Consider the following 27,240-nt stretch of genomic DNA (forward strand, 5'->3'; position numbering starts at 1 on the left):
AAAGAGCTGAGGAGAGTCCCAGATGAGGGCTCACTCAGCAGCCGCGCTCCGCCAGGGGGGTTGCAGTGACGCGCCCGTGAGCTCCGCCGGCAGCCAGCTGTGCCTGAGTGACCGAGCCCCAGGCCGAGAGGCCGGGGGCACCCCACCTCCGAAGTGGCCCGAGCGAGCCCCAGGCTCCAGGCCCCGATAAGCGGCTGCCAAGGAGTGAGCCGGTGTGTACCTGGACGCCCACCCCCAGACACAAAGAACCACCAACGCACTGACACCTGAGGGAGTCCGCCACCGGCAGGGGAAGTGGTGGTGGGGGGAGATAGGCCTCCAAACCTTGGAGGGCCTGAGATGTCCCCAGAGAGGTGGCGCCTGATACCCAACCTGACATATAGACACAGACATACAGGCACACACAGACACAAACATCCATTCCCACCCTCATGCTCTCATATGCACTTACTCCACACTCAACCAACGTGGAGACAGACATAAAGAAACGCTGTACACACGATCACACTCCCCAAGCGTACTCTACAAACCGGGTCTAGGTACCCTTGCCCCTGGAGGGGGGAACTGCACCCAGACCCAGGTGGTGTTACCCTTTTCCCTGCGGTGGGGAGGGGCAGACCGCCCCGACTCCGCAGCAGCAGGGAGGCCCCACACTCCAGACCGCAGTCGGACGGCCAACTCCTCCTCCTAGCCCCCCCGCTCTAGCAGGTCGCAGAGAACGGGGGTGAGAGAAGACTCCGAACCTCCCTCCACCCGCTCATTGTAGTGTTGATGCATGTGTGTTCTAAGGTGCAATTAAAACCCAGGAGGGCATGGAGCTACCTGCCAGAGAGCAGCAGGTAAGCGCATGGTCCCTCCTGCTAGCCCTCAATGTCTACGTGTATTTAACATTGAGAGGTGGGCAATGACGCCAGGGGTGAGGTGTACACCCTGATGGTACTTTGGACTCCGTGTATCGTGCCCACCCCCAAGATCCTATATGTATGTGTAATGAGAGTGTGAGTAATGTGAATGTCTAAGTTGTGGGATAAAATTGAGGCAGAGGCAGCCAGAAGGGGACGGGGGGGGGGGGGGGGTGGCCTCCTCTGCACCCTGGTGACACACCCCTACTCCAAGGTCCTGCATGTGTGGGTGGTTGTGGTGGAGCGGGAAGAGGGAGGCAGCTGGAGATGGGGAGGGAAGGAAGGGGGGGGCAAGTGACCCCTCCCTGGGGCCAGCTCCCCCGCTGACCCCAGTAGGCACCCCCATACTCCGCGACCCACCAGGGAAAGGGGGCCCAGGCCCATCCAGACCGGGGCCCAGCGCAGCAGCGCCCCCCGGCCCCACAGAGCCCAGGACAGTCCACCCAACCCCACCACAGAGAAAACTGCACCCACCCCACCATCCACTCATCTTCCAGACTACATAAGACAATAAACACCCAGGCTGAGATCTTCCTCCACCTCTCCTGTATCTCCCCCTCCTGCAGAGAGTTCCTGAGGAGAGGAAAGCTCCTGCAAGATGTGACAATCTCCCCCACCAGTTGAAGAGCCCCCCAGGTGGCTCGACGCACCGGCGGCACCCTGCGCCAGGGATGGGCCCCCATGCACCCACCCGCCCACAACCCCGGCAACACACAAACCAGGACCCAAGGCCCCGAGGTCCGGCCAGGGCCCCAGCCCAGAGACGGAGTGCCCCCAGAACCTCACGCCCATCCCGGACCCACCCAGGGGCAGACAGGCTGGGTCAGTAACCCACGTCCGTCAGCACAGACCCTCCCCTAGCCCCGCTGCACGCAGCCACGAGGAAACAGTCACCCGAGAGCCAAAAGAGCCCCCAACCGGACATGACCGCTACCCCGGGTTGAGCCCCCCAAGGAAGATGCCTCCAGGGAACCCCCCGACGCCCTAAGCCTGTCCCTACCCCCACACCAATCACAACAGTGAAGGCGGGACCAAACTATGACCCCCCACCCCCACTAGGTGATGGAGCTGATCAAAGGAGCCCAGAGCAATTGATCTGATGTGGTGGCAGAGGCTGTATCAAGACTAATGTAATCTAATAGATAATTTCTATATTGGTTAGAATTAAGATTATTTTTATTTTTCCAGTTCATGAGGACTGTTTTCTTGGCTATGCATAGGGCAGTGAAAACCATATGGGCGATATTCTTTTCTGTAGTGACATTATCTAAGCTGCCACATCCTCTTCATGCATGTTGTCTTACTCCAAGATGTATAGGCTCAAAAGCCTACTACCAATTAAGCATATTAGATAATGTGCATCTCTGTAATGAGAAGGGGTGTGGTCTAATGACATCAACACCCTATATCAGGTGTGCATAATTATTAGGCAACGTCCTTTGCTTTGGCAAAATGGGTCAAAAGAAGGACTTGACAGGCTCAGAAAAGTCAAAAATAGTGAGATATCTTGCAGAGGGATGCAGCAGTCTCAAAATTGCAAAGCTTCTGAAGCGTGATCATCGAACAATCAAGCGTTTCATTCAAAATAGTCAACAGGGTCGCAAGAAGCGTGTGGAAAAACCAAGGCACCAAATAACTGCCCATGAACTGAGAAAAGTCAAGCGTGCAGCTGCCAAGATGCCACTTGCCACCAGTTTGGCCATATTTCAGAGCTGCAACATCACTGGAGTGCCCAAAAGCACAAGGTGTGCAATACTCAGAGACATGGCCAAGGTAAGAAAGGCTGAAAGACGACCACCACTGAACAAGACACACAAGCTGAAACGTCAAGACTGGGCCAAGAAACATCTCAAGACTGGTTTTTCTAAGGTTTTATGGACTGATGAAATGAGAGTGAGTCTTGATGGGCCAGATGGATGGGCCCGTGGCTGGATTGGTAAAGGGCAGAGAGCTCCAGTCCGACTCAGACGCCAGCAAGGTGGAGGTGGAGTACTGGTTTGGGCTGGTATCATCAAAGATGAGCTTGTGGGGCCTTTTCGGGTTGAGGATGGAGTCAAGCTCAACTCCCAGTCCTACTGCCAGTTTCTGGAAGACACCTTCTTCAAGCAGTGGTACAGGAAGAAGTCTGCATCCTTCAAGAAAAACATGATTTTCATGCAGGACAATGCTCCATCACACGCGTCCAAGTACTCCACAGCGTGGCTGGCAAGAAAGGGTATAAAAGAAGAAAAACTAATGACATGGCCACCTTGTTCACCTGATCTGAACCCCATTGAGAACCTGTGGTCCATCATCAAATGTGAGATTTACAAGGAGGGAAAACAGTACACCTCTCTGAACAGTGTCTGGGAGGCTGTGGTTGCTGCTGCACGCAATGTTGATGGTGAACAGATCAAAACACTGACAGAATCCATGGATGGCAGGCTTTTGAGTGTCCTTGCAAAGAAAGGTGGCTATATTGGTCGCTGATTTGTTTTTGTTTTGTTTTTGAATGTCAGAAATGTATATTTGTGAATGTGGAGATGTTATATTGGTGTCACTGGTAAAAATAAATAATTGAAATGGGTATATATTTGTTTTTTGTTAAGTTGCCTAATAATTATGCACAGTAATAGTCACCTGCACACACAGATATCCCCCTAAAATAGCTAAAACTAAAAACAAACTAAAAACTACTTCCAAAAACATTCAGCTTTGATATTAATGAGTTTTTGGGTTCATTGAGAACATGGTTGTTGTTCAATAATAAAATTATTCCTCAAAAATACAACTTGCCTAATAATTCTGCACTCCCTGTAGATGTCTCTGAGGGGGGTCAGTGAGGTGCCGATTGCCCGCTCTGCTGCCCTCACCACCCGCTGCAGTTTCCTCTTGTCCTCCGTGGTGCAGCAGTTGGACCAGAGTGTGCAGCAGGAGGTCAGAAGGCTCGATGGTGGAGCGGTAAAAGTTTACTAGCAGACTCTGGGGTAACTGGGCCTGATGCAGTTTCCTGAGGAAGTACAGCCATTGTTGTGCTTTCCCTACCTGGTGGGAGATGTTTGTGGACCAGGTGAGGTCGGCCGAGATGTGGACTCCGAGGAAAGCTTTCTACCCTTTCTGCCTCCTCCATCAATGTAGAGGGTGGAGTGCTCAGATCGCTTTGTTCTCCTGAAGTCGATTACCATCTCCTTGGTCTCGGCTGTGTTCAGATGCTGAACCTCCTCTCTGTAGCTGAATCATCGCTGTTGTCGATCAGTCCTATGACGGTGCTGTCATCAGCAAATTTTATAAAGGCGTTACTGGTGTGGATTGGTGAACAGCTATGGGAGAAAAGTGAGTATAAGAGGGGACTGAGGACACACCCCTGTGGGACGCCCACATTCAGAATGAGGGTGGAGGTGTGCTCTCCCATTCTGATGTTCTGGGGTCTGTTGCTCAGGAAGTCCAGTATCCAGCTGCACAGTGAGCTGCTGAGTCATGAGTTGCTTAGTTTATTAACCAGTCTGTGGGGTTGAACTGTGTTGAAGGCAGAGCTGGTCCACAAACAGCATTCTCACACAGGGGTTACTACTGCCCAGGTGAGGGCTTTGTGAAGAGCTGTAAGTATGGCGTCCTCTGTCCACCTGTTTGCCCTGAATGTAAACTGGTGTGGATCGAGGTCTGCAGGGATGGCAGCTTTAATGTGCGACATGATGAGCTGCTCAAAACATTTGGTAATTATGGCTGTTAAAGCACGTGGACGATGGTCATTCAAGCAGCTCACCGTGTTCTTGGGCCCTGGAACGATGGTCGCTGCTCACAGGCAGGATGGTACGACAGACTGTAGCAGTGAGAGGTTGAAGATGGTGGTGAAGACCTTTGCCACTCTACACCGTCAGGACCAGGAGATTAGACCGCTCATCATCAGCGAGCATTGTTGGCACTAAAAACACAGTTCGTGGTGTTTTTAACCAAAGCGTCTTAAGAAGTAAGTCATGACTCTTTGTTGCTCTGCTGCTGAAGGTCAGCGTTTTCTACAGTTTGTTTACTGGAGTCTGTGAGATTGTTCTAGAAAACCTCTCATATATTTACAGGAACAGAGGACATGATCTACATCACAGTGATCTACTCTCGCAGATTTAAACACAGGATTTAAACACGAATGTTTCAGTTTGCAGGTTTTATAGCAAGTGTAGCGTCATCCTGCTGAAGAACATGACATTCCTGGGTTTTCTGGTTACCATCGGTAGTAACTGGTTTGTTATAGCTACTAGTGACAGAACCAGTAACTCAGTGAAGTGAGAGAGTTGTCAGCATAGAAGCTGACGTTAACGTGTTGTGTTAACGTGCTGCAAGAAATGTTAAACAGCAGATGTCCCAGCATGGAGCCCTGTGGTGCACCACTGTTCATACACACAGAACAAACTCACACTCCTTGTTATTGTTGTGCTCTGTTCCACTTTAATTGATCTCAATGTAGGGATGCACCGATACTGGTATCGGGTATCGGGACCGATACTGTAAAATGTGTGTGTACTCATACTCGTAAAAGTTAACAGATACCATGAACCGATACTAACTTATTTCGTTAATCAGAGGGTGGCATGTCATTTCTGTTGTAGTTTTTTAGATTGGCCACTAAGGGGACATCCCGCGCTAAACAGGCACAGGGTTAGGCGAGTGAGACTGGCGGCTCCAGATAAAAAAGAGAAACTGGAGGCTGCTGTAGCTAGGCTAAACAAAATGTCAGCAGTGTGGACCGGAACAGCCAACTTTAACTCAGGTTTTGGAAAAGTGATGAAAAATGTCAAGAGAAAATCCACGGGCAGTTAAAACAACAGAGGCTCTGACTCATTTTATCGCTCTGGATGACCAGCCAATGCCAGTCGTGGAAAACATAGGATTGCACTGTCTTCTCAGCGTACTCGAGTCACAATATGAAATTCCCAGCCGCCCACACATCAGGGAGATAATGGTGCCAAAACTTTCTGAAGAGGTAAAGACAGCAGTGTGTGCGCGATGTCAGTCCTCGGTTTAACGTCACAGTGGACTGATGATCCACGGGCAGATGAGGAGTTCGTCACTGCCAAATACTTTCGTTATTTTGTTTGTTTGTTTGTTTACAATATGGACACTCTGCAATAATTTAAAAGTTTATTTTATTCTCAAACCTAATTTGTATTTATTTTATTCCAAACAGAAGTGTTTATTTATTATTCTGAAAGCTCGAGACAGTGCCAATAGTTCAGTGATATTTAAATTACAATGTGGAGACTCTGCAATAATTTAACAGAAGTGCTTATTTTTCACTTGAAATTTTTTTGTGGTCATTTTTATTAAGATTTTATTTTTTATCGGCAGAGAATAAAATAAAACCTGTCTTTCAATTCATTGCATTTGTGTGTGTGTGTGTGTGTGTGTGTGTGTGTGTGTGTGTGTGTGTGTGTGTGTGTGTGTGGTAGAAGTATCGGTTTTTGTACTCTGTATCGGCAAGTACTCAGATCCAAGTATCGGTATCGTATTTGAAAAAATTGGTATCGTTGCATCTCTATCTCAATGTTAAACAGCCACAAACTCATTCAGCTGTTGTGGTGTCGCTCATCAGTTTTGGACTCTGCGTATCGAATCATTGACTTTGTTGCAGAGTCATTGCTGTCAGACATCTTTGAAGTCCGTTTGTGGCTCGTGGGCTGTAGTGTGAATACTCGTGGGCTTTCACGTGGACACTGATGATGGACGTTACACTCTGACAGCTGGACTTCATGCTCTTTGCTCTCATCAGCCTGTCCTATCAGAGTGTGAAGCACAGTTTCAGGAGCTGAAAGCGTCACATAATTCTGTGCTCAGGTCTTGAAGCGTAAATCATCCTCGGCTTTATTTTTTGGATGAGCTGGTTTGTTGTGCAGACTTCAGAACATGTCGACAGCAGCTGAAATCTCTCCTCACGGCTCATTTTTACTCGCTTTCATAACATCTCTGCATGCAGCAGGTTAGACTGAGACACACAGTGAGTGTGTGTGTGTGTGAGGGTGTTCTTGTTTGCTGCTGATTGCTTGTTTATGCTGCTGTCACGGTCCGTGACTGAGAACTGGACGGCAGCGAGTGGCGTCGCAGTAAAGCGGCGGTGTTTGGGCGGGCTGGCAGCTCGCGGAGCGTTTCACCGTGACAAACGTGGAGGAACACACACAGAGCTGTGCTGGTGATGAATGCGCCCGTCAGACTTCATACCACTGCTCTGCTGCCACTCTTCACTCGGGCGGAGGGGAAACATCAGTCAGAGCATGAAAAAGAAATGTTTCCATCCTCAGAGGCTCCACAGTCCACACATGACGCTCGTCTTCTAAAAACATGCCAGTCGTTGTTTCTGATGATGATGATGCTGATGCATCCTCGGGCTCCTCTGTGGGCTCTAGAACTAGATCCTGGACTTTACAGCTCAAACCCAACTGGTTTCATTAGGACCTGATTTTCACTGGTTTTATAACTGTGCAAAAATCTTGAGCCACCCCTCATTTCTGTGTATTTTGCTTCCAAGGAGACAGACTCGCGAGCAGCAGATCTGAAGCTTTCTTTCACAGTTGTTTGTGAAGGTTCTCAGTCATCCAGCTCATCGTAGTCTAAGGAGCTCGGACAGAAAAGCGTCTCATCCTAAGATCTCAGAGGTTTTCTTCAGACGTTGCTGCTTTTCCTCTCGTGTTCAGTGTTTCATTTTCAGAAGAATGCTTTTGTTTGTTAAGCCTCTGAACTCTGACCTATGAATCATTTGTGCAAAATGTGGCTCAAGACTTTTGCACAGCCCGTTGAAAACCCCGCCCTGTGATGGACTCTCCAGTTGCTTCCCCAGAGCTTTGTTTCATCGTCAGCTCCATCAGCTGAAGTTATTTTTATACGACTGATTTCGTCCTTGGTGCTAAATAAGAGGCAGCTGAAACACACGGCATGTAGCCGCTCACACACCGAAGCACAAACATGCAGCACAGATGCTTTAATAACAGACCTGACGATCGATCAGAGAAAGTTTTCTTTCCTTTCTCCCGTCTTTCTGCCGCCCTGCACCTTTGGTCCCTCTGCGCTCGCTCAGAACACGTTTCCGTGTTTGGTTTTCTCTGCTGCATCTCCTTTTGTCTGCCTCTGAAGACGAGTGAGCCGTGGCCTTGACAGAGACGAACTCCAACTCCTCCACAAGCTGCTTTTCTTCCACTAACAGGAGACACGACGCCACATTCAGCCCACCGAGCGAGAAAGCCAAACACGCTCGTCTGAGCTTTAATCAAACGCTCGCAGATCGTTCAGCAGTTAGTGCGACACTGGCTGTGAACTGTGACAATGGGTGCAGCGGGTGGAGGTTTGTGTGAAGCACAGGTAAAATGTGAAGAAGCAGAAAGCTCCTCCTGCAGTTTGCTGTCTGTAACCAGCTGCTGTGTTTCTCCTGCAGTCGTGAGCGTGGAGAGTCGCGAGGCTCACCTGAACTCTCTGGTGCTGGAGGCGGAGCGGCGGGCGGTCGACCTGGCGGCTCAGGCTCAGAGGGACGGCCTCTCGCTGGAGGCCTGCCACAAAGACAAACAGCTGAGGGCGTGGGAGTGGAGGTGCAAGCTGTACAAACGCATGAGGACGGGCTTCCAGCACGCACGTGAGTCCGCACGCCGCCCTCCTTAGTGTGTATTTCCTGCCGTCGCTTCCTGTGTGTGTGGCAGCTCAGACAGCCTGATGGGGACACGCGTGACCTTTGCAGCAGATTCGGAGCGCAGTACACGTTCAGCTGGAGGTGTTCCTGTCAACATTAGAGCTGCTACACCCAGAGCTCAGAGGGGGCGGGATTTACACAACCAGCTATAAAACAGAAAGGTTGCGATCGAGACGTGAACGACGTGCGCGGTGAACTCACGGTCTCATTAGAGCAACGTCAGGGTGATTCGACTGAGGTCCTTCTGCAGGCTTCACACAGCGACTAATCACACCTGCTGAAGACGTCAGGGAGGAAACAGGAAGTCAATCACATGTTGCCATAGTTACCTGGAAAACAGTCAGAGCCACGGTCCACACACACACGTTTCACCCTCCTCTCTGTGCCCCTGCTCAGGTGCCCCGGAGGCCCCGTCCATGGTTCGACTGAGCGTGAGCAGTAGCAGCACTCTGACCGTCACCTTCCAGGAACCGCAGTGTCTCAACTCCACTGTGGTGACCAAGTACAGAGGTGAACACACATGTGCATGCACGCACACAGGCCTGGTCCTGTCTGAGAGACTAAAAGGTCAAAGGTGAGGCCATCATTTAGGTTTCGATGTTCGAGGTGAAGCTTCGACTGAAGACTTCATGTTGGGTCTGCAAAACCACATTTAAAACGATAAATTAACAAGGTTGTTCTGCGTTAATTTACAGGTTTACTTCACGGTTAAACTCTAAAGCTTCTGGATTTAAACCCCAGATTTATTCTCAGATGATGCCTCAGGTTGTCGTGGTTACACGGAGGAACAGGAAGTGGTGCTCAGAGGCAGGGATGAGGAGGCTAACGTTGCGTCTGTCGATGTGTTCGCAGTGGAATGGAGCTGCCTGAAGGACTTCTCGCTGCTCGCCGGAGAGATGGTGTTGGATAACCTGCAGAGCCTCAAGTGCACCATCAGCAGCCTCACCACGGTAACAAGAGCATCCCTCCTCCGCACATCCACCTGTCTGCCGCTGGCTTTAGTTCACAGTTTCAGAAAAAGGATTGAATAGAGTTTCTGTCACGACGAAGCTGCTGTCGCTCAGGTCGGTCTGTCGTTTGCACGTTTGTCCGCTCGCTGTGATGCATGTGTTCGTTTGCAGCAGGCGCGTGATTTCGGACCTCGGTGATGTCATTGCGCGGTCCCTGCGTTGTGCGTTGGCTGATCGGCGTCTGTGATGCAGACTTGTTTTCGCTGTGCTGCACACACCGAACCACAGCTGCTGTTTGCCATTTAGATCAGCGAGCGGCTTTCACAAACTTCCACGGCGGCCCTGAACTAGAGAGCAGGCTGAAAGGGCCGGAGACGCTGCGAGGGCGAATAATGAGCCGGCGAGGCTCTTGGGCCTCGAACGTCACAGCTCTCATTTACATACTGAATTCATCGAGTCGGGGCCGAGCCGCACGAGGAGCTCGGAGGCCTTTAAGTACTCAGCTGTCCTGGAAGGATTAGACCTGCAGGGCACACACATGGGGGGGCCACGGGGGGCCTGTTTGTGTAGGTGGAAGAAAGCCTGAAGCTGCGAGGAGCTGTGACCGGAACACAGCACAGGTGCAGGTGGTGTTTTTGTAGCCAGGGAGCAAAGTGAAGGTAGGGAGCTAATGATAGCTGATAATATCTCAGCACATGGCGTTAAAAACATTTAATTAGACAGACACAGCAGCGACAGCAGGACGTTTGAATTCCTGGGAAAAAAGATTTTTAACGTTTATTGGTGGGCACAAACGTCGGCCTGGTGGTCTGTGCACGTAGAGACCAGTCTCACAGGCCTGCACACCCAGGAAATATATGTTCCTCTGCTGGTTGCTAGCATGAAACTGGCTGCAAAGAGGTATGACAACCTCTGAGGGGTGGGGCCTGCTGAGGGTGGGGCCTGCTGAGGGTGGGGCCTGCTGAGGGTGGGGCCGAGTTTAAAGAAACCTGAGTGATATTGGGTTAAAGTCATTAGTTTGATGTAACGGAGGCTCCGTCGTTCGGTTTCAGGGATCGAGGCCGCTGTCGGTGAAAAAGCTGCACCCTGCTCTGATTGGATGAGGTCAGCTGATTCAGTGCGAGCCTGAAAGTAAACGTGTTGTTCGTGTTGCTCAGGTGGAGTCGACTGTTTTCTGTGGAGACGTTCTGATGTTTCCAGCGTGGAGACGTGTCCTCGTTACGTTGGCTGAAGGCGAGCAGTCGGCTGTTGATGATGATGATGGCAGTGCTGGTTTTTTCTGCAGACCTCCTCTGAGCTGCTGTCTGTGTGGATGAACAGAAGGGGGCGGAGCACACAGGCTCGAGGGGCTCCAATTAAAACCCAAATTGAACCAAGCAGCAGAGTGACATTTGAAAGGAAACTTTCCTCAAATGTTAAAGCACTTATGCTTTCACGAACTTTTACAGCAGCAAAGGTTTATTTCCACAAAGTGTCCTGATGATATAAAACAGTAAAAAGAAACCTCTTCAAACCTTTAGAAAACTTTTTCAGACGTGCACGTCGGAAATGTTCCAGCTTTAAATGCATGAATAAGCAGACAAATGAGTTGGTGAAAAAGCTGTGCAGACGCTTTCACAGCACTCAGTGGGAGTCATCACATTAACCGACATCTGAGGGATAAAAAGCCAGAAACAGCTCAGTCCCGTCCTGACACATTAATAACAGGAGGCAGGATAAAAAGACAAAAGTATGTGGACACACTGCTGCAGTTCCAACAGTGGAAGTGTACACATACTTTTGTTGATGCAGTTATTTTCACCAGAAGTGATTTCTTTCCTCCAAACTCGCCTCTTCACTCTAACAGATGGGTTTCTACTTTTCAGGGTCGGCTCTACTACGTTCGAGTGTCGGCTTATAACATGAAGGGCTGGGGTCCGCCCGCCTCCTCCCTCCCTCCATCTGCTGCTCCATCCAGTAAGTTCTCTCCATATTTTTCCATTAACCTCACCATCTCAGCAGCTCGCAGCTTCTCTGTGACTCTGGAGTTTAACCTCTTTGTGCAGCAGCTGTTTCAGCCTGGTTTTATATTCCTCTGCTGAATAATGCATCATGTAAATGTTACAGAGCCACTGTTACAGGCCTGCAGAGAGCAGATTGACTTGGTGGGGTAAATTGGTTTGTTGCAGTTGCAGAAAAACCACAAACGAGCGAGTGAAACACAAGCTGACGACAAGCGAGGTCGTGCCGCATGTTCTCGGGTTGGATATGACGCTCAGGTGGAGGGCATGTTTCATGTGAGGCTGCAGATATTTCGCCACCTGTGGGTTTAGAATGACTTCTAGCTCCTCCCACAAACAACAGTAACAGATTACTTTCTCCAGGGAGTAACTAGATGCTGATATACGTGTAGGAGGCTAGCTTTGGTTTCCTTCTAGACCAGTTAAAGGTGAGATCGGTTGAAACTGATAAACTACTCACTCGCTCATTTGTTACATTTTTGGAGAGTTTGTGACTGGATGAGCTTAAAGACGTGAGATTCAAAATCCCAACGATGGAAGAACAAGGAGATTGTTAGCAGACAATGTGATGTTGTTGGTGACCTCAGAGACGCTCACAGGGCCACGCGGACTCTTCGGCTGAACTTTGACCTGCCTTACACACAGTCAGAGGCCTGGGACAACCCGCAGGGATCAAGGAAAACCCCAACGAAGCCGAGGATCAGCCGTCAGCAGAGCCGGGATGACGTGACGTGTGACAAAGCACAAATACATGAGTCCGAATGTTGTCACATAAAACAGGAAGTTCGTGCAGTGTGAACCTGCAGGGTTTGTTCCTGTGGTCGTGACTGAAGTGTGCGTCCGCTGTGAATCGTGTGAACATCCTGTTCTGACGTCCTCGGGTCGGGAAAATCAATTTCATCGCTCTGTCACGACTCGCTTTCTCTTTTCCTGCACATTGGAGCTTCAGCCTTGAGCTGTGTGTGTGTGTGTGTGTGTGTGTGTGTGTGTGTGTGTGTGTGTGTGTGTGTGTGTGTGTGTGTGTGTGTGCGCGCATATGTCAGAAGCAGAGGACAGAAAGTGTGTGGGTGTTTGTTTTAAACAGAGTGAAAGCACGACTACACCTCTAAAGATGCTTGACATCCATTAGTTCATTCTGTAGCATCTCACACACAAACACATTTTCGGAGCCGTTCTTGTTCTCCTGTCTCTGCTCACACGTTAGACTTTATTTTTTCTGTAAACGTCATTTCAAAGTTGTCCAGCTGTCTGAGTCTGCACATGAAAACAGCAGGTAGCTGCACCTGAGTCCACGCCGACGCACGTTACAATGCTTACGTTTGAGGTGACTGGAGCTCTCGCAGATTCACTCAGTTCCTTCATTTGTCCTGTGGTGCCTTGTCCAGATTGGCGGGAGAGCGATGGCCGGGAACCCAGGAGGCGGGGCCACATCGAGGCCATGGAGCGTCTCCTGCAGCAGGTCCGAGCGACTCACACGCACTACTGCTGTGGAGGTGAGTGTCGGCGGGCTCGTGGCGGATGGCCTTCACCACAATAAACATTTTTTGTTACGTTTTAATCCTTTAGATGTAACTTTTAACACAACTGTGTTAAAAAGGCGTTTCTGACATCAGTGGGAGTTTGAATCCCACTGATGAAGGGCGATCGTGGCTCAAGAGTTGGGAGTTCGTCTTGTAATCGGAAGGTTGCCGGTTCGAGCCCTGGCTTGGACAGTCTCAGTCGTTGTGTCCTTGGGCAAGACACTTCACCTGTTGCCTACTGGTGGTGGTCAGAGGGCCCGGTGGCGCCAGTGTTCGGCAGCCTCGCCTCTGTCAGTGCGCCCCAGGGTGGCTGTGGCTACATGTAGCTGCCATCACCAGTGTGTGAATGGGTGGATGACTGGATATGTAAAGCACTTTGGGGTCCTTAGGGACGAGTAAAGCACTATATAAATACAGGCCATTTACCTTTTTTTTTTTTTATTGCTGTAATATCTGCAGAGACACGTGTGGAGACACAGTCTGCAGACACAAACATGCTCTTCGATCACAACGCAGATTCATTTTTACTGACGCTCTCACGCCTGTCTGAGCGGACCCAGGAAAAACTGTTTATTCACAGACGCAGAGCTTTGTACAAAGAGGGGGAGTCGGGGTTTCAGAGATCCACGGGAGGGAGGGCAGAGGGACACTGGATCATCGATCCACACACCGCGCTTCGTCCACGCTGCATAACACTCGGGAATCCAGGCAAGAGAAACCAGGACGGGTCCAGGGAATAAACAGGCGAAGAGATCAGAACCAGGACGAGGTTACAGCGACGCTGACGTGAGGCGTGCAAGCATCCAGCCACGAAACGCTCTGAGCCACCGTTTAAATAGTGGAGAAGCAGGATACCGAGCCGCAGGTGAGGGATTGTTTGCAGGTGCGTGGGCCAGAGGCGGGAGCCCACAGTGAGCTCCGCCCAGACAGGGCGGAGACAGGAGAGAGAGAGAGAGGCAACAAAACCATGTGTCCCGACCGGGCAGACGCAGGGACGTGACACCATCTGACCAGATATCAGTTTATCAGTTTTTTTATTAATCACATCGTCATCGTCGCTGCAGGAGGTTTCAGGCCTTCATCTGTCTCCTCTTCCTCGTCTCATTCACTTAGCTGGATGTTGTCTCAGAAGCAGTTAAACGCTGTAATAACCTGTAATTGAAATGTCAGAACTCAAACTCTCCCCCGTCCTCCTCTCTGACAGATGGAGAGGTGGACGCCTCATTAATCGACTCCAATCGTGTTTGCAGCCCTCTCCAACAAAACTCATTCCTGTGTTTATTCAGCATGGCGTGCGAGCTCTCGTCACATTATCCAGTTGTCAGAGCCGGTTAGCTCGGAGCTCACGCACACAGAGACTTGCTAAAGTCGTCAGGTTCCCTGTGACAGACTCGGAAAAAGGCCAATTTTCCAAATGCGAGTGTGCGAGAGCAGCAGCAGCTGGACAAAAGGCGCTCCGATAAAACGAGCTGTAATTACAGCTTTTAACGAGCAAACAGCAATTTCATGGAGAGATAGAAACCCGAAGCCTTAATTCACCTCGTCAAACCCAACAGAGGAACAACAGCAGCCTGTGAGGAGAGATCAGCAGAAGATGGTCGTGTAGGCGCCGGGATCACGAAGTTTCCCTCGTCTCTGAGATCCTGAGTAGAGCAGACAAACAACACAGCGAGTCATTAAACATGATGCAGGTTGTTTTGTGGGACTTTCAGGCATGTAAGTTGATTTGTTTGCAGCAATATTAACGTGCTTATAAAAACAGTGAGCGTACCGTTCATGGCCTGCAGGGGGCGACCTTTCGCAGCTGTGACGTGCAGGTAGTTACAGATTCAGGGTTTCACGTGAGCTTCGTGTGTTTCAGACGTCAGTTTGAGCTGAAACACAAACTGAATGAAAATGAACTGACGTGACACTAAACACACAGCTGCACAGATGTTGCTCCTTAAAGTCGTTTAATATGTTAAACCAACATGGTTTTAATAAAAGGCTTTAAAGCACCAGCACACGAGGACGCTGTGACCTACGGTGATGTTGCTGTGTGCTGCTTTTCTGTTGGGAAGGGGTCAGAGGTCACGGGATCGATGATCTGTTTTTCCTCGACGCTCCCTCCACTGTGCATCTGTATCACGGCTCGTTCCCCTGGCGGTCTGCGGCCGGCTCCTGTCGGCTCCACGTCTGACGTCTGTTTACAGGACGGTAATTATGTGATGCTTAATTAGCTGCAGTAAAAGGGGCGCTGCGGTCTGGAGATTGGCATCACTGAGCGGCCAGTCGGCGTCCTCGCGAGGCCAGAGGGAGCGACAGAGGACGCGAGGGAAAGGAGATAAGATTGAGTCAGAGCGGCAGCGTGGGAGAGAAGCTCGACCCCGCTGACCCATAAACAAACATTTAGACTGAAGCTGGAAAAAAAACGCAGTTTTCACTTGTTTTCTTCTTCTCTCGTCTTTTTGTTCAGATGCCTCTAAGCTGCAGAACCCCAGCAGGAAGCAGTCTGTCTCCAGAAGTCTGAAACATCTCTTCAACTCCTCCAACAAGTTTGTAAAGACACTGAAAAGGTCAGAAGCTGCTTCTCCACGACGAGCCTGAGGACGCTCTCGGCTTCACTGTAACCTTCATAGGCTTCCCGTTCTTGTGGCACCAGCATCACGTTCATTGGTTTAGGTGTGGCGGGTGGGAATTCTCGCAGTAACACCTCCATGTTTTAGTGGAAATATGTGGATCGAGTTCACGTGGGAACCAGCTCAGTCTTGGTGGATATTGCAGGAGTTTTCTTGCAGCCATCCCTTGAGGCGACTTATGTTGTGATTTGGCGCTATATAAATAAAATTGAATTGAATTGAATCCCTCCCATAGACACTGATGCCCTGCTGGTATCAACAGTAGTTCTCTTGGGTGGAATTTCTTGTGGTAGTCCTGCAGTGACATCAGTGGCTCCAACTTGGCGCCTGAGCTTTTCAGGACTGCTGATTTAGTTTCTTGTGTCTTTCTTATTTAAAAGTCTCTGATTGGGGTCAGTGGCGCACACCACAACATAAAGTTGTTCAGGAAGTTGAAACCACTGATGTCAGCGCGATGACGGACCACAGCAAGAAAGCTGCAGTAGGAAGCAGAGACACAGGAAACAGAATAACAAACATCTTTATCCTAATTTAACTCAGTAAACTCATAAAATGATGGTTTTTCAGACCGAATCTGATTAAACTGTAAAGTGCATCATTAGCATAAGCACGCTAACTCTCCTTTCTATTCACCTGTGCGGACCGCACCATCCTGTGCGTGCAGGGGGATCTACCTGGCGGCTGTGTTCTACCATAAGGACAGTTTACTGGTGACGGCCGAGGAGCAGATCCCCATCGTGGAGGTGGATGACTCGTACAGCAGCTCGCTCATGCAGGACTTCCTGTGGTTCACAAAGGTACGCAAATAAAACCTCATCATCTTCGTCATCATCGTCGTCTGTCCGGCAGCTCTGAATGAGCCCTCTGCTCCTCACACCCTTTCCTCTCATCATGTGTCGTATTTATTTCTGCTGCTGGGTCTCGGCTGTCTTTTATTCCCAGCAGGCAGCTGGTTTGGACATAAATGTCTGAACAGTTCACGTCTTGTTTCAGGGTTTTGGTCTCCCTCCAGCCTCTCTGTACTGCCACACTTCTCTGTTTCTAAAGACCGTGGGTTTGAACCTGCAAACAATGAGTCACGAGGTTCAGCATAACGAACCGAATCGCTGCAGCGCTACAACCTGCAAGTCTGCTGTAACTGAAGGGCTTCTGTAGGGAAGCTGCCAGTGTGACCAGTGTGACCAGTGTGTGCGAGCTGGAGTCATAATGGCTGCTTCAGCCCTCAGCAGCTTTTGCTTGGTTGTAGTAAGAGGGTGGAGGAGGAACGGCAAAGGATTAAAGTGTGTTAATGGACAGTTTTTCACACGCTGTGTCTCTGATGTCAACTTCCTGTTTGTGTGTCTGCAGCTGTCCTGCATGTGGGAGGACGTCCGGTGGCTGAGACAGAGCATGTCGGTGTCCATGTCGTCGTCCTCCACCCTGCAGGCCAGGCACAAGATGCTCACCGCCGCCGGGCAGCTGCAGGTCAGGAAACCGACCAATCAGCTTCAGTGAAAATCACAAACCAAACCTTCAAAGTGACGTCCGACAGGCCGAGCGTGCCCAGAGCCGTCTCAGACCTGTAATCCTGTAATGTTTACCTGCTCCACCCGCAGAACCTCCTGGGAACCCACAACCTGGGCCGGGTCCACTACGAGCCCATCAAGGATCGCCATGGCAACGTGCTGCTGGTGACGATCCGCGACACGGAGAGCCAGCACTCGCTGTTCAGCGGGAAGTGGATGCAGGTGACCAAACTGCAGAGCCAGAGGAAGTCTCTGTCCACACCCGAGGAGCCCTACGCCCTCGACATCCTCATCATCACCATACAGGTGAGGCACAGGCGCGAGTCACCTGACAGGAAGTCCTGAATTTAACCCGTTTCTGTTTCTGCCCTTCAGGACATTTTGGCGTACCAACGGCGCAGCACCCACCGGCTCGCCCCGGGACTCTACTTGGGCTACCTGAAGCTCAGCAGCTCCGTGGACCAGATCAAGGTCCTGGTGTCCCAGCGGACCCCCAACATGCTCTGCCACACCCGCGTACGAGACAACGCCAACGTGTCCAGGTAGGCTTACCTCAGTGCTGAATAACAGCTGCATTGAATGAGGCGAGTGCACGACGAGGGTGGGAGACGGGGTCAGTGCTCTCAGCTGAAGGAGCTGAGAGGAGGAGGGAGGAAGGTTTCCAAGCTGTTTCATGTCAGTGACGTCGCTCGCTCTCAGACTGCGGGGTTGTTGAATGGCGAGCTCTTAGTTTGGTTTCCGTGTGAAATGTAGAGCGAACGCTGCTTTGTTCCTGCAGCAGCACACGTGGCTGAAATCAAATGAGGTTCCTCTGCAGGGCGGCTGGGTCGACGTCTGATTAGGACGGCTGCCCGGAGCCTGTGGCGGGTTGGAAAACTGGAAGGGATTTCCTGGTTGATCCAGAACATGCTGGGGGAATACCTCATCTGGCCTGCGAGCACCTTGGAATCGTCCGGGAATATCTGGAAAGTTTTGCTGGCAAAATGGGCGTGTGCAGCTCCCTCATTGGTCTGTCACCCGTGTAACTCGACTTTGGATAAACAGAGGAAGAAACAAAGGAAGGAACTAAAAAGGAAGCAAGTAACAAAGAGACTGAAGAAAAGAAGAAAATGGACCAAGGAAGAAAAACAGGAAGAAGGTAACCAATGAAGAAACAAGTGAAGAAACTTTACAAAGAAATAAAAGAAAAAATAAGAAAAACATGGAAGATGCAAACACAGCAACCAGGAAGGAGGAAAGAAGAATCTAACAAGCTAGGAACGGAAGGAAGCGATGAACAAACCAACGAAGGAGGGAACTAACGATGAAAAGAGGGAACCGACTTGAATCTTGCCGCGTTACCTCGTGAAGCTCCAGCACCAGTTGGTTCCTACTGTGAGCTAAAGTCAGTGTGAGATGTTCGGCGTGTCCTCGCTCGGACTGATCGAGGATCAACATCGTATTCCTGCTCGTCGACTTCCAAGAATATGTGCGAGCTCGGCAGCTCGGCGTGGTCGAAGAATGGAAGAAACGGGAGAGAAAAGAGCTGCTGCTGTGTTTTTGAGTGTGTGAGCCGGCGTGCAGATGAAGCTGGTGTTGATTTGTCGGTTTCGGTTAGCCGAGGCGAGCGGAGACCCCGCCCTGCGGTCCGCAGGAAGTCTCTGACGGCATCAGTGACCCGCCTCTGTCTGTGTGTGCTGTCCAATCAGAGAGGAGTGGGACTGGATCCAGACGCTGGCAGCTGCAGGAGAGAAGGAGGACGACCAGGGGGCGGGGCCCCGGGCAGAAAGTCACGCCCCTTTACTGTACTATGAGCTGCAGACGGCCATCAAGTCCCTGCTGAAACACATCAACCTACCTCTGCACCAGGTACGCACGCCTCAAACAGCACGCGGCTACAGCCATAGTTACTCTGTACTTATATTACTTACAAATACTTACAGGTAGGAACACTCGAACAACATGAGGGTAAACAGCAGGGAAGGTATTGTTTAGGTTTTCTCTGATACCGGTGCCAAACCGGTACTTTTGAAACGGTGCCGGTGCTTAAAGAATGAAGAACATGTTTTTATTTTTAGCCGTCTCTTTTTTTCTGCAACATACAGTCTATAACATACTATTTTTTTTACGTCAGAGTAATACGACATTTTTCACCTGAGTGATGGTGACACCACCGTTGAAAATGGATGGAGATCTTTGACTATGAATTTCGTACACTTTTTCTTTGGTCACTTTAGCCTTTTTGGCCAGGGTGAAGGGAGCATCTGCCATCAAACAAGAAGACAGCCGCATGTAGCTATGATGATGTTTGCTAGTTCACCTTACATGCATTAATGTAATAACGTGGTTAGCCTACTCAACGTAAATTACACACGAACAACATTAAGCTACTCACGCAGAGAAGAACGGCTGCTGCTGCATCATCATCCTCATCATTTCTGCTACACTGGCAGGACTAGGGGCCAGGACTCTCCTCTTCGTGTTTTTGGGGGATGTTGCTAACTCCGGGTCAGATAACAGGCACCACACCGCAGTAGATGCGCTCGGTGTGAGGTCTCGCAGCAAGCTATCAAATACGGTGCATTTCTCGACTTTTAAGAAAACGCTATGCGTCGCCAGGTGTTTCATCAGATTCGAGGTGTTACCTCCTTTGACAGTATCACAGTATCAGCTTAAAGCACTTGTTGCTGCTGAGTTTGCATCTTTTGCTGTGAAGTACAGCCAGACTTTGCCTTGGGCATTTTTAATCTGAAGCTCTGCTCTAAAAGAACGTACGTGCCTGGACCCGCCTACTATCCTCAGAAACGTAAAATGATTGGCTAGAATCTAAAGTGTGTCACAGCTCAGGCGGAAAAAAAAGAAATGTGCGCTGCTTTTCGGTCTGGTTACTACCGTTTATGTCAGAAGCGGTGCATACCGGTACCCATCCCTAGTAAACAGTCAGGCTTGTACAGGAAACAACAAAGTGATGCAGTAACAGTAATGTGTAGTTGTTTAAGGCAGTGCACGAGTAAATGCTCTTTATTTATATTTTACAGGAACAGAGAGAAATGATTCAGTTTAAAGTACCGTGTAATTACCTGTGCTGCACTTTTCAGGGTGTTAATAATGTGGACGATGTTCAGTTGTTTTACCCACATTGGTGTGATGAGCTCTCCTACAGCAGACACTAAATAAATCCTGCGTGCTTACAGGATATTACAGTGTATATATTACTTACAGTATAATTATTTCCTTTTCCTTTAAAAACCTGTCTTGTTACCTCCTTATGCTCGTGTTCCTGCCTTTAAGTATTTCTACATAAACATAATGACTTAGTAATAAAACCACTGTCAGTTCTTATATTACAGGGGAACTACACCACCCGCCACAGGCTGTGTTACAAAGTTATAACGTAAGCTGCTCCTGCAGGTAACACCTGCAAACATCAGGCTGTAAAATCAGCCTGTAGTCATGTGACAGGTTCTCTAACCTGCAGAGGAAGCGTCTCATTTCAGGCCTGCAGACGACGTTTTACTGGAATCACGTCATTTATTATTATTTTACACGTTAATGATGCTCATTGTAAAGGATTTGACTTTTATTAGCAGACACTGAAGTACAGTGTGTGTGTGTGTGTGTCTGCAGGCCCGTCACTTCCGGCTCTACAGTCAGGAGGTGGTGGAGCTCGGTCACGGCGTCTCCTTCCTGCTGCTGCTGCCCGCCGCCGATGACGTCTGCTCCGCCCCCGGACAGTCCAACCCCTACACCCCGCTGTCGGGGTTCCTCCACCTGCCCCTGCAGATGTTCGAACTCGGTAAGAGCACGCAGCAGCACGTTACATCGGTTTGATGGCACGGTGACTTTCAGGGATGAAACATCGTGGTGGATCTAAAGGTGGAGCAGACGGCTCTGCTGAGAATGAAGCAGCGGCGAGGTTCATGAGCACGGAGATGCCGAGAACGACCCACTGAGGCGTTTTTAAGAGACGGAGACGCTGGGAAACACGGTGAACACGTTAGAAGCTACCGAGCAGAACTTTCAAGACCACGAGCTCAATGGAACGAGACGACTGCAGAAGGCCTGAAGAACGGGGATGTGGAGCGCCATCTCCAGGTTTTAGGAAGTCTAACGTTCCAATCAGGCCGTAACCAGGGAGCGAGCGTGTTGGAGAAACATCACAGAGCAGCAGCTCGGCGGTGCGTTCACATACACCAGCTCTTACAGGAAGTCTTCAGCCGACTGTCCCGCAGCAGCTCTGAGGCGGGCTCTCAGGTTTACGGGCTCGCTGTGCAGACGTGCGGCAGAGCTTTGGGCTTTTATTGTGGCGGGATGAGCAGCACAGACGGCGGCACAGACGCTCGGGTCCGTCTGCAGAGCCGAGCATTATATCAGTCTGCAGCCAATCACACTGAGCAACACTCGCTCTGTGTACGCACTGCTGCTCGCCGCGCCGGCCGAGTCAGACCGCCGCGATGCTTTGAGTGTCCTCTCTCACGTCCCCTTTCCTTTCTCTCCTCAGTGCACTTCTGCACCTACAAAGAGAAGTTCATCAGCCTGTACTGCCGCCTGTCCTCCGTCCTCGATCTGGACGCCCTTATTACCCAGCAGGCACTGCGGGAGGCCATCACTGACGGCGAGGTGGCCACGGCCAAGCAGAGGCACCAGCTCATCCTGGATTACATCCAGGTAACTTTTGGTCGTCTTTAACCTTTTGACCTATAAATTTCCCAGCATGCATTTCACACACTCATCATCACCTTCAGGTTTAAAGTTCTGACGACGAGTTTTCTGATTTGTACCTGAGACGCTGTGGCTCAGGTTTAGTCTTCTTCTCACGCTGGTTCGTCTTTGCTTCCTTCAGCTGTGTCTCTGGTGGGTGGAGCTTCATCCTGAGGAGAGCGTGCTCTGTAACGTCCTCATATTTCAGCTCGGCGTGTAAGATGAACAGATACTTGTTGTCCTGGAGCAGGTCAGCGGCTCTCTGTTTGCTAGTTCATGGAAATGTGAGGCTAACCAGGCTGTGAAACATTCAGGGAAGAATTTTCTGAAAGATGTGGGAAAATTCCTGAAATGAACGTGTGAAACTCAAACACTGCTGTGAGTCAGCTGACCTCAGATTAAAACGCCCTTCAGGCTCGTAAATGTCTCCGCTGCATGAACGTTAATCGCCCGGCAGCTCATCAAACAGCCTTCGTGTAATAGATCTCGTTTTCTCTATGATTTTATTTCAGTTTTTCTCTGAGAAGCAAACAAACTGAAAGCAGACGAGTCTGTGATCGATCTGACACGTTTATGGAGGCAACAAAGAGTCGGTGCTGTTAAACAGTTTGTTTCTCTGCTCTTGGAAAGCTCGCCGCCGCCGCCATCAACGGAGCGCAAAACCACAAGAGCTGGCTCCGATCGCAGCGCTGCCAGAGCGTGTCAGGCCGTCGTCTCGCTCTCCGGCTGTCATCTGAACGCTCGGGGGGAAAAGTAGACGACCACAAAATGCTCGGAAACTAAAAGCAGTCAGAGCGCGTGGAGGGGTGGAGCTTCCGTCAGGCGTCCTGAGGACAGTCATCACTTTAACTGTGAACGGTCCAAAACTTAATGTTCATCTCTCAGAAACAGAGCACATCTGAGACAACAGCTGGTTTCAACATGTAATCGCTGCCACGCTATCACGTACACACACGTTACAGGAGTGACTGATTTATTACATATTTATAAACGTTCACACACTGAGTCTGATTGGACAGTTAGTTTAGGCTCAGCTGCAGCGATGGCGAGCAGATCGATCGCAGTTCCTGTTGCTCGTCCGTCTTCGGCTCTCTCAGTCAGCTCTTCAGTGAACCCGTATCGCTGGTCTTCATCAGGACGTTTCTGTTTCAGGAAGCAGGTTTGGCTCAGCAGGAAACACAAGCGCCCAGACGGGCGTCGCTGCGGTAACCGGACACAGATGCTGAGGGAAGCGACGCTGAGCAGAGTGCGGCGTATCTGCCTGTGTCGCTCTTGGTGTGACATCATGAAGCTGCAGATGGAAACTTCATCTTCAGCTCGGGAAGCTCGTCACCGCACAGCTCTCTCCCTGAAGCTCCACGCCACCCCGATCGGCGTGAAACCTCCAGCATCTTATCTGCAGTGCAACGGCTTCGAACTGACTTCTTCTTACTGCCGTGCAGCTTTACAGATGTGCGAGCAGATTCATCATCACGACCAACTTAAGAGGATTTGTGGGGCTCAACAACTTTCCCGTCTGAACGCAGGAAGACTTTTTCTTATGTTTCTTTAAATGTAGTAAAACTGGACCTGATGGCTGTGATGGCTCAGCCCAGTCTGTCCCACTGTTACTGCAGAAAGACAGCTCCAGCTTATACGTGCTGAGTTTGTGTCGCGGTAATCACACACGGGCGTGGCCCAAAGCACCGAGACTCGCTTCCACATGGACTCCAGAGCGGTTTAAAGGTGAGAACGTGATCCGATCCATCCAGGTGTGCGCTGCAAGTCTGAGCTAAGTGCCTTCAACGACACTGTGAGCGAGCTCCAGGTGACACGGGGAGGAAAACTCGCCTTCAACAGGAAGAAACCTCCAACAGAACCAGGCTCAGGGTTTAGGGCCAATCAGCAACTGAACCGGCTCACCTGGTTTAGTTTTCTGTGCGTGACAAACCGAACCCATCCAAAGATACGGAGCAGAGGAAAGACAGAGCAATGAAAGAAACCAATCAGAAACTGACATCATCTGTCCAGAGACAGTAAACCAATCAGAAGCCTTTATTTGTAGGACGTTGACATCTTTTGTGTACCTGCTGCGGGGCGCGCTGGCTCAGGTGCGACTTTTGTTGTCGAAGGATTCGTCATTTCTTTGGCGCGTTGTGTTTAGATTTGACGATGAGAAGCTGCAGATGAGCCGCGGACTCGCGCTGCGTCGCTTCATTTCCTGTGGACGCGGCGCAGGGCTGATGTAATGGCTCACATCGATCCGGGCTCAGCAGCAGCTCTTTGTAAACGCTCGGCAGAGACGTGCCGCCGCGCTCTGTGGGACGAGCAGGAATCTCCTTCGTGTTTTCCTCGCAGCAGACTCGCCGCATTCTTTCCAGTCGAGTCATCGCCGCTGTCCGTCTCCCCACCGTGTGTGTCGGCGGTCGGCTGACTCTGCGAGGACCGCGGTGGGCCTCGGCCTCTCTGACAGCAGGCTAATTACTGCTGATCACACTTTACTGCCGTCCAAAGAAAACATGTTTTTCACTGTTTCCAGATCAGATCACATCAGCAGTTTAACCACTTATGAAGAAATCCTGTCACTTATGTATAACACGCGCTGGGATGACCTCACTAATGTGCACAATACAAAACAGAGAACTCCACAGTAATATGTCACTAAACGGGACGACGCTGTATAATAATCTTTGTTTGTTTTGGACTGTTTCAGACAAATATTCGTAATAAGCTGTGACGATCCCACTGAGAGCCCACAGATGAAAGTTTCATGAGGCCATTTTCTCTTTAAAGTGGTCGTTTTTACGTCTTTTCCACTGGAACAGCACAAACTAACTACAAGCTGATGGATTCAAACTTTCTGTTTCTGGGCTGAACTGCAAAGTATTTGTATAAAGTGTTTTTAACCTTCCAGCCAAATTAGACTTTACCGAGTGGACGTGGATCCGGCATATAATTGTTCTCCGTGTCTTCATCATATGTTGCATCCTAAACAACGTGCAGGAAACACCTGAGACCTGAATGTTGCTGTTAGGAGTGTTACACAGGAACGCTGAGGTGCTGACAGTGTGGATGCATGACTCCAGAGCCAGTGGGTAGAACGTTGTGCTGTGGAAGCGTCACCATAGAGGCGGGTGGTGGTCAGATCAGTGGGATCGATAAGCAGGCGGAGCTACTCTGCAGGACCAATAGGATGAAGAGTACAGCCGATTAGACTAAAGCTGATTGTGACATCAGCTGATCGCTTTTTGATTTGCCTCCTTTCGTTCCACCCGAGGCACATGTTGACTTTACCTTCGTGCACAGAGCGTGCACGCCACAGAAAAACTGTCACTCGTGTTTGTTCGATAGTGTCAGAGGAGGAGCCTGTGACTGACTCCTGTTCATAAAGTTCCACTTCCACAGCTGAGCTCAAAAGTCCCGTTAAATACATGAATGTAGTTTTCAGCATCAGTAATGTTGTTATGACAGAAAGAAGCCCAGTAAGATCTCTCACAGTAGAACCAAACTCTTCATAATCAGGCTTCAGTCATCACAGTGGTTATCGCCTGATGCCATAGACGAGTAGATCATCAGAAAAGCTCTCTGGTATTTGAGTAAAGCTGTAACTCCTGCTGTGCTCCATGCAGCCCCCATCGAGCTTTTTGAGGGCTAAACTTGTTTTTTCTGCGTCTCTGTAGCAACTGGACGAGATGCGGCGGGACCTTCGCTGGATTACGGACGCCCTACAATACGCACGCTACAAGCAGCCTCGAGGCGGCGTGCCCATCACCTGCTTGGTGGATGCCAGCGTTCCTGAGAGTGACTCCGGTCAACAGAAGACAGACTCCACTTCCTCAAACATGGACTACCTGCCCACACCGTCTCCTTCCCCAGAGCTCCGCCGGAGGAAAGCCATCAGCGGTGAGGCATCGCTCAACAAATTAAACTTCAGGAAAACAAGAAGCACTCAAAGCTAACGTTAATCCTCTGTCATCTAGAGTCGCTGCCGGGCTCAGATGAAGATGCATCCTCGGAGGTGTTCCTGCCCACAGACAGCGACTATGACTCCAGCGATGCCCTGAGCCCCCGTGACCTGGATCTGCTCTATTCTCCGGGCCAGGATCTGTCCCAGCAGGCACTGCGCTTGCTGGGCGGCAGCGCCCCGGACGTGCTCCAAATCAACGAGCTCCGGTGATTAGTGCGCTTTCTTTAACCCTGCACGTCTTCGTGTGCGTGCACTGATCACTTCAGGCTGTAGATCAGAGTCAGTCCACAGCGCAGCGCTGTTACCTTCGGCCTGCACTGGGGTGCTTCAGCACCTGACTAGGATGCGCCCTGCACACCTGGTATCACCTCGCAGGCCCACCCTCAGAGTCACATGACATTTTTTGTTTTCATCTGAAGTGAATCGTTTTCATTTCTTTAGATTTTAGCTTCTTTGAGTTGTTGAGCATCAGTATCAATCCTCCAGCAGGTCCTCCATGTTGTTTGGGTAATCTGATTACTTTCCTCATGGTTTCCACTCAGGTATAGCGTGTGCCCGGCTAAAGACCTCCCCCTCTCCCCCGTGGTGAAGGATCCTAAGGATGCTCCCCTCTCCTCACCTCTCCTCCCTCGCGCGCCCTCTCGCTCTCGAACCCTGCCCACCTCACCCTCCCTCCCCCTCTCCCCCAGGTTCTCCAAAGATCTTCCCCTGTCCCCGGCTCTGTTTGACACCACCCGGACTCTGGAGGGCCTCTCGCTCTCAAAGAGCCACCACGAGGGCCCCCCCCTCCTCCGGACCCTCGCCAACCCACCCGCCAAACGTAAGATCCTGTCCAGGAGCCACCGCGGGCAGTACTTCAGTGGGCCCCAGCGCTGGCTCAGGGGCCACAGCGGGGAGAGTCACACCGGATCGTTGTCAGAGGGAATCTACACCAAGCAGCTCGACCCCGACCTGCCCCTGCCGGGGGACCTGCCCTCCCCGGATGGCACCACCTATGTCAGCCACGCCTCCTGTGTCCTGGAGAGCCGCAAAACCCGACATCGGGAGCCGCGACCGCACGTTCGCAGGATATTCGTTGAGCCCTGCAAAGAGCTGTCACCAGGCCACGAGAGGAGGGGGTGGGAGGAGGAGGAGCAGGGGGCAGTGGTGATGGAGAAGGTGAGGGCCGCAGGCGTGTCGGTGGTCGTGGAAGGGGAGGAGCCAGAGGGAGCCACCGCCCAGGAGGTGGACTCGGATGACCAAACCAACTCCCAGGTGTCGGAGATCCTCAGCAGCACGCTTTAAGGAAGAAGTTCTTCAGACATATGTAGGTACTACCAAAACCAACAAGGCATGATGTCACTTCCTGTTCTCTACTTAAGCAGATTTTCATGATTCATAATTCATAATAATCCTTCTTTATCTGGTAGTCTGCATTCCAACCTCTGTCTGAAACAAGCTGTTTTAGCTCCTCCCCTTTTAAGCAAACACTCTTCTG

General features: G+C 50.6%; 1 protein-coding gene across 7 annotated transcripts in view; it reads left to right on the top strand.

Annotated features, from left to right (window-relative positions):
- The window catches only part of ankfn1a (ankyrin repeat and fibronectin type III domain containing 1a), a 116,134-nt gene that overhangs the window by 84,960 nt on the left and 3,934 nt on the right, over positions 1-27,240 (top strand). For 5 of the 7 annotated variants that reach the window (XM_082543704.1, XM_082543706.1, XM_082543705.1 and 2 more), the window contains 16 exons: positions 8,296-8,490; positions 8,941-9,054; positions 9,397-9,494; positions 11,360-11,450; positions 12,880-12,987; positions 15,470-15,569; positions 16,297-16,429; positions 16,980-17,096; positions 17,228-17,443; positions 17,513-17,679; positions 18,826-18,985; positions 20,744-20,912; positions 21,618-21,784; positions 25,477-25,699; positions 25,777-25,969; positions 26,306-27,069. In XM_082543704.1, the coding sequence (XP_082399830.1) occupies positions 8,296-8,490; positions 8,941-9,054; positions 9,397-9,494; positions 11,360-11,450; positions 12,880-12,987; positions 15,470-15,569; positions 16,297-16,429; positions 16,980-17,096; positions 17,228-17,443; positions 17,513-17,679; positions 18,826-18,985; positions 20,744-20,912; positions 21,618-21,784; positions 25,477-25,699; positions 25,777-25,969; positions 26,306-27,047 (2,993 nt within the window). In that variant the 3' untranslated portion in view covers positions 27,048-27,069. Of the gene's footprint in view, positions 1-8,295; positions 8,491-8,940; positions 9,055-9,396; positions 9,495-11,359; positions 11,451-12,879; positions 12,988-15,469; positions 15,570-16,296; positions 16,430-16,979; positions 17,097-17,227; positions 17,444-17,512; positions 17,680-18,825; positions 18,986-20,743; positions 20,913-21,617; positions 21,785-25,476; positions 25,700-25,776; positions 25,970-26,305; positions 27,070-27,240 lie in introns of those variants that run through there. The other 2 variants (XM_082543707.1, XM_082543710.1) reach the window with 2 other exon arrangements.

Source organism: Aulonocara stuartgranti, assembly GCF_965226115.1.
Source record: "Aulonocara stuartgranti genome assembly, chromosome: 8".
Classification (NCBI taxonomy): Eukaryota; Metazoa; Chordata; class Actinopteri; order Cichliformes; family Cichlidae; genus Aulonocara; species Aulonocara stuartgranti.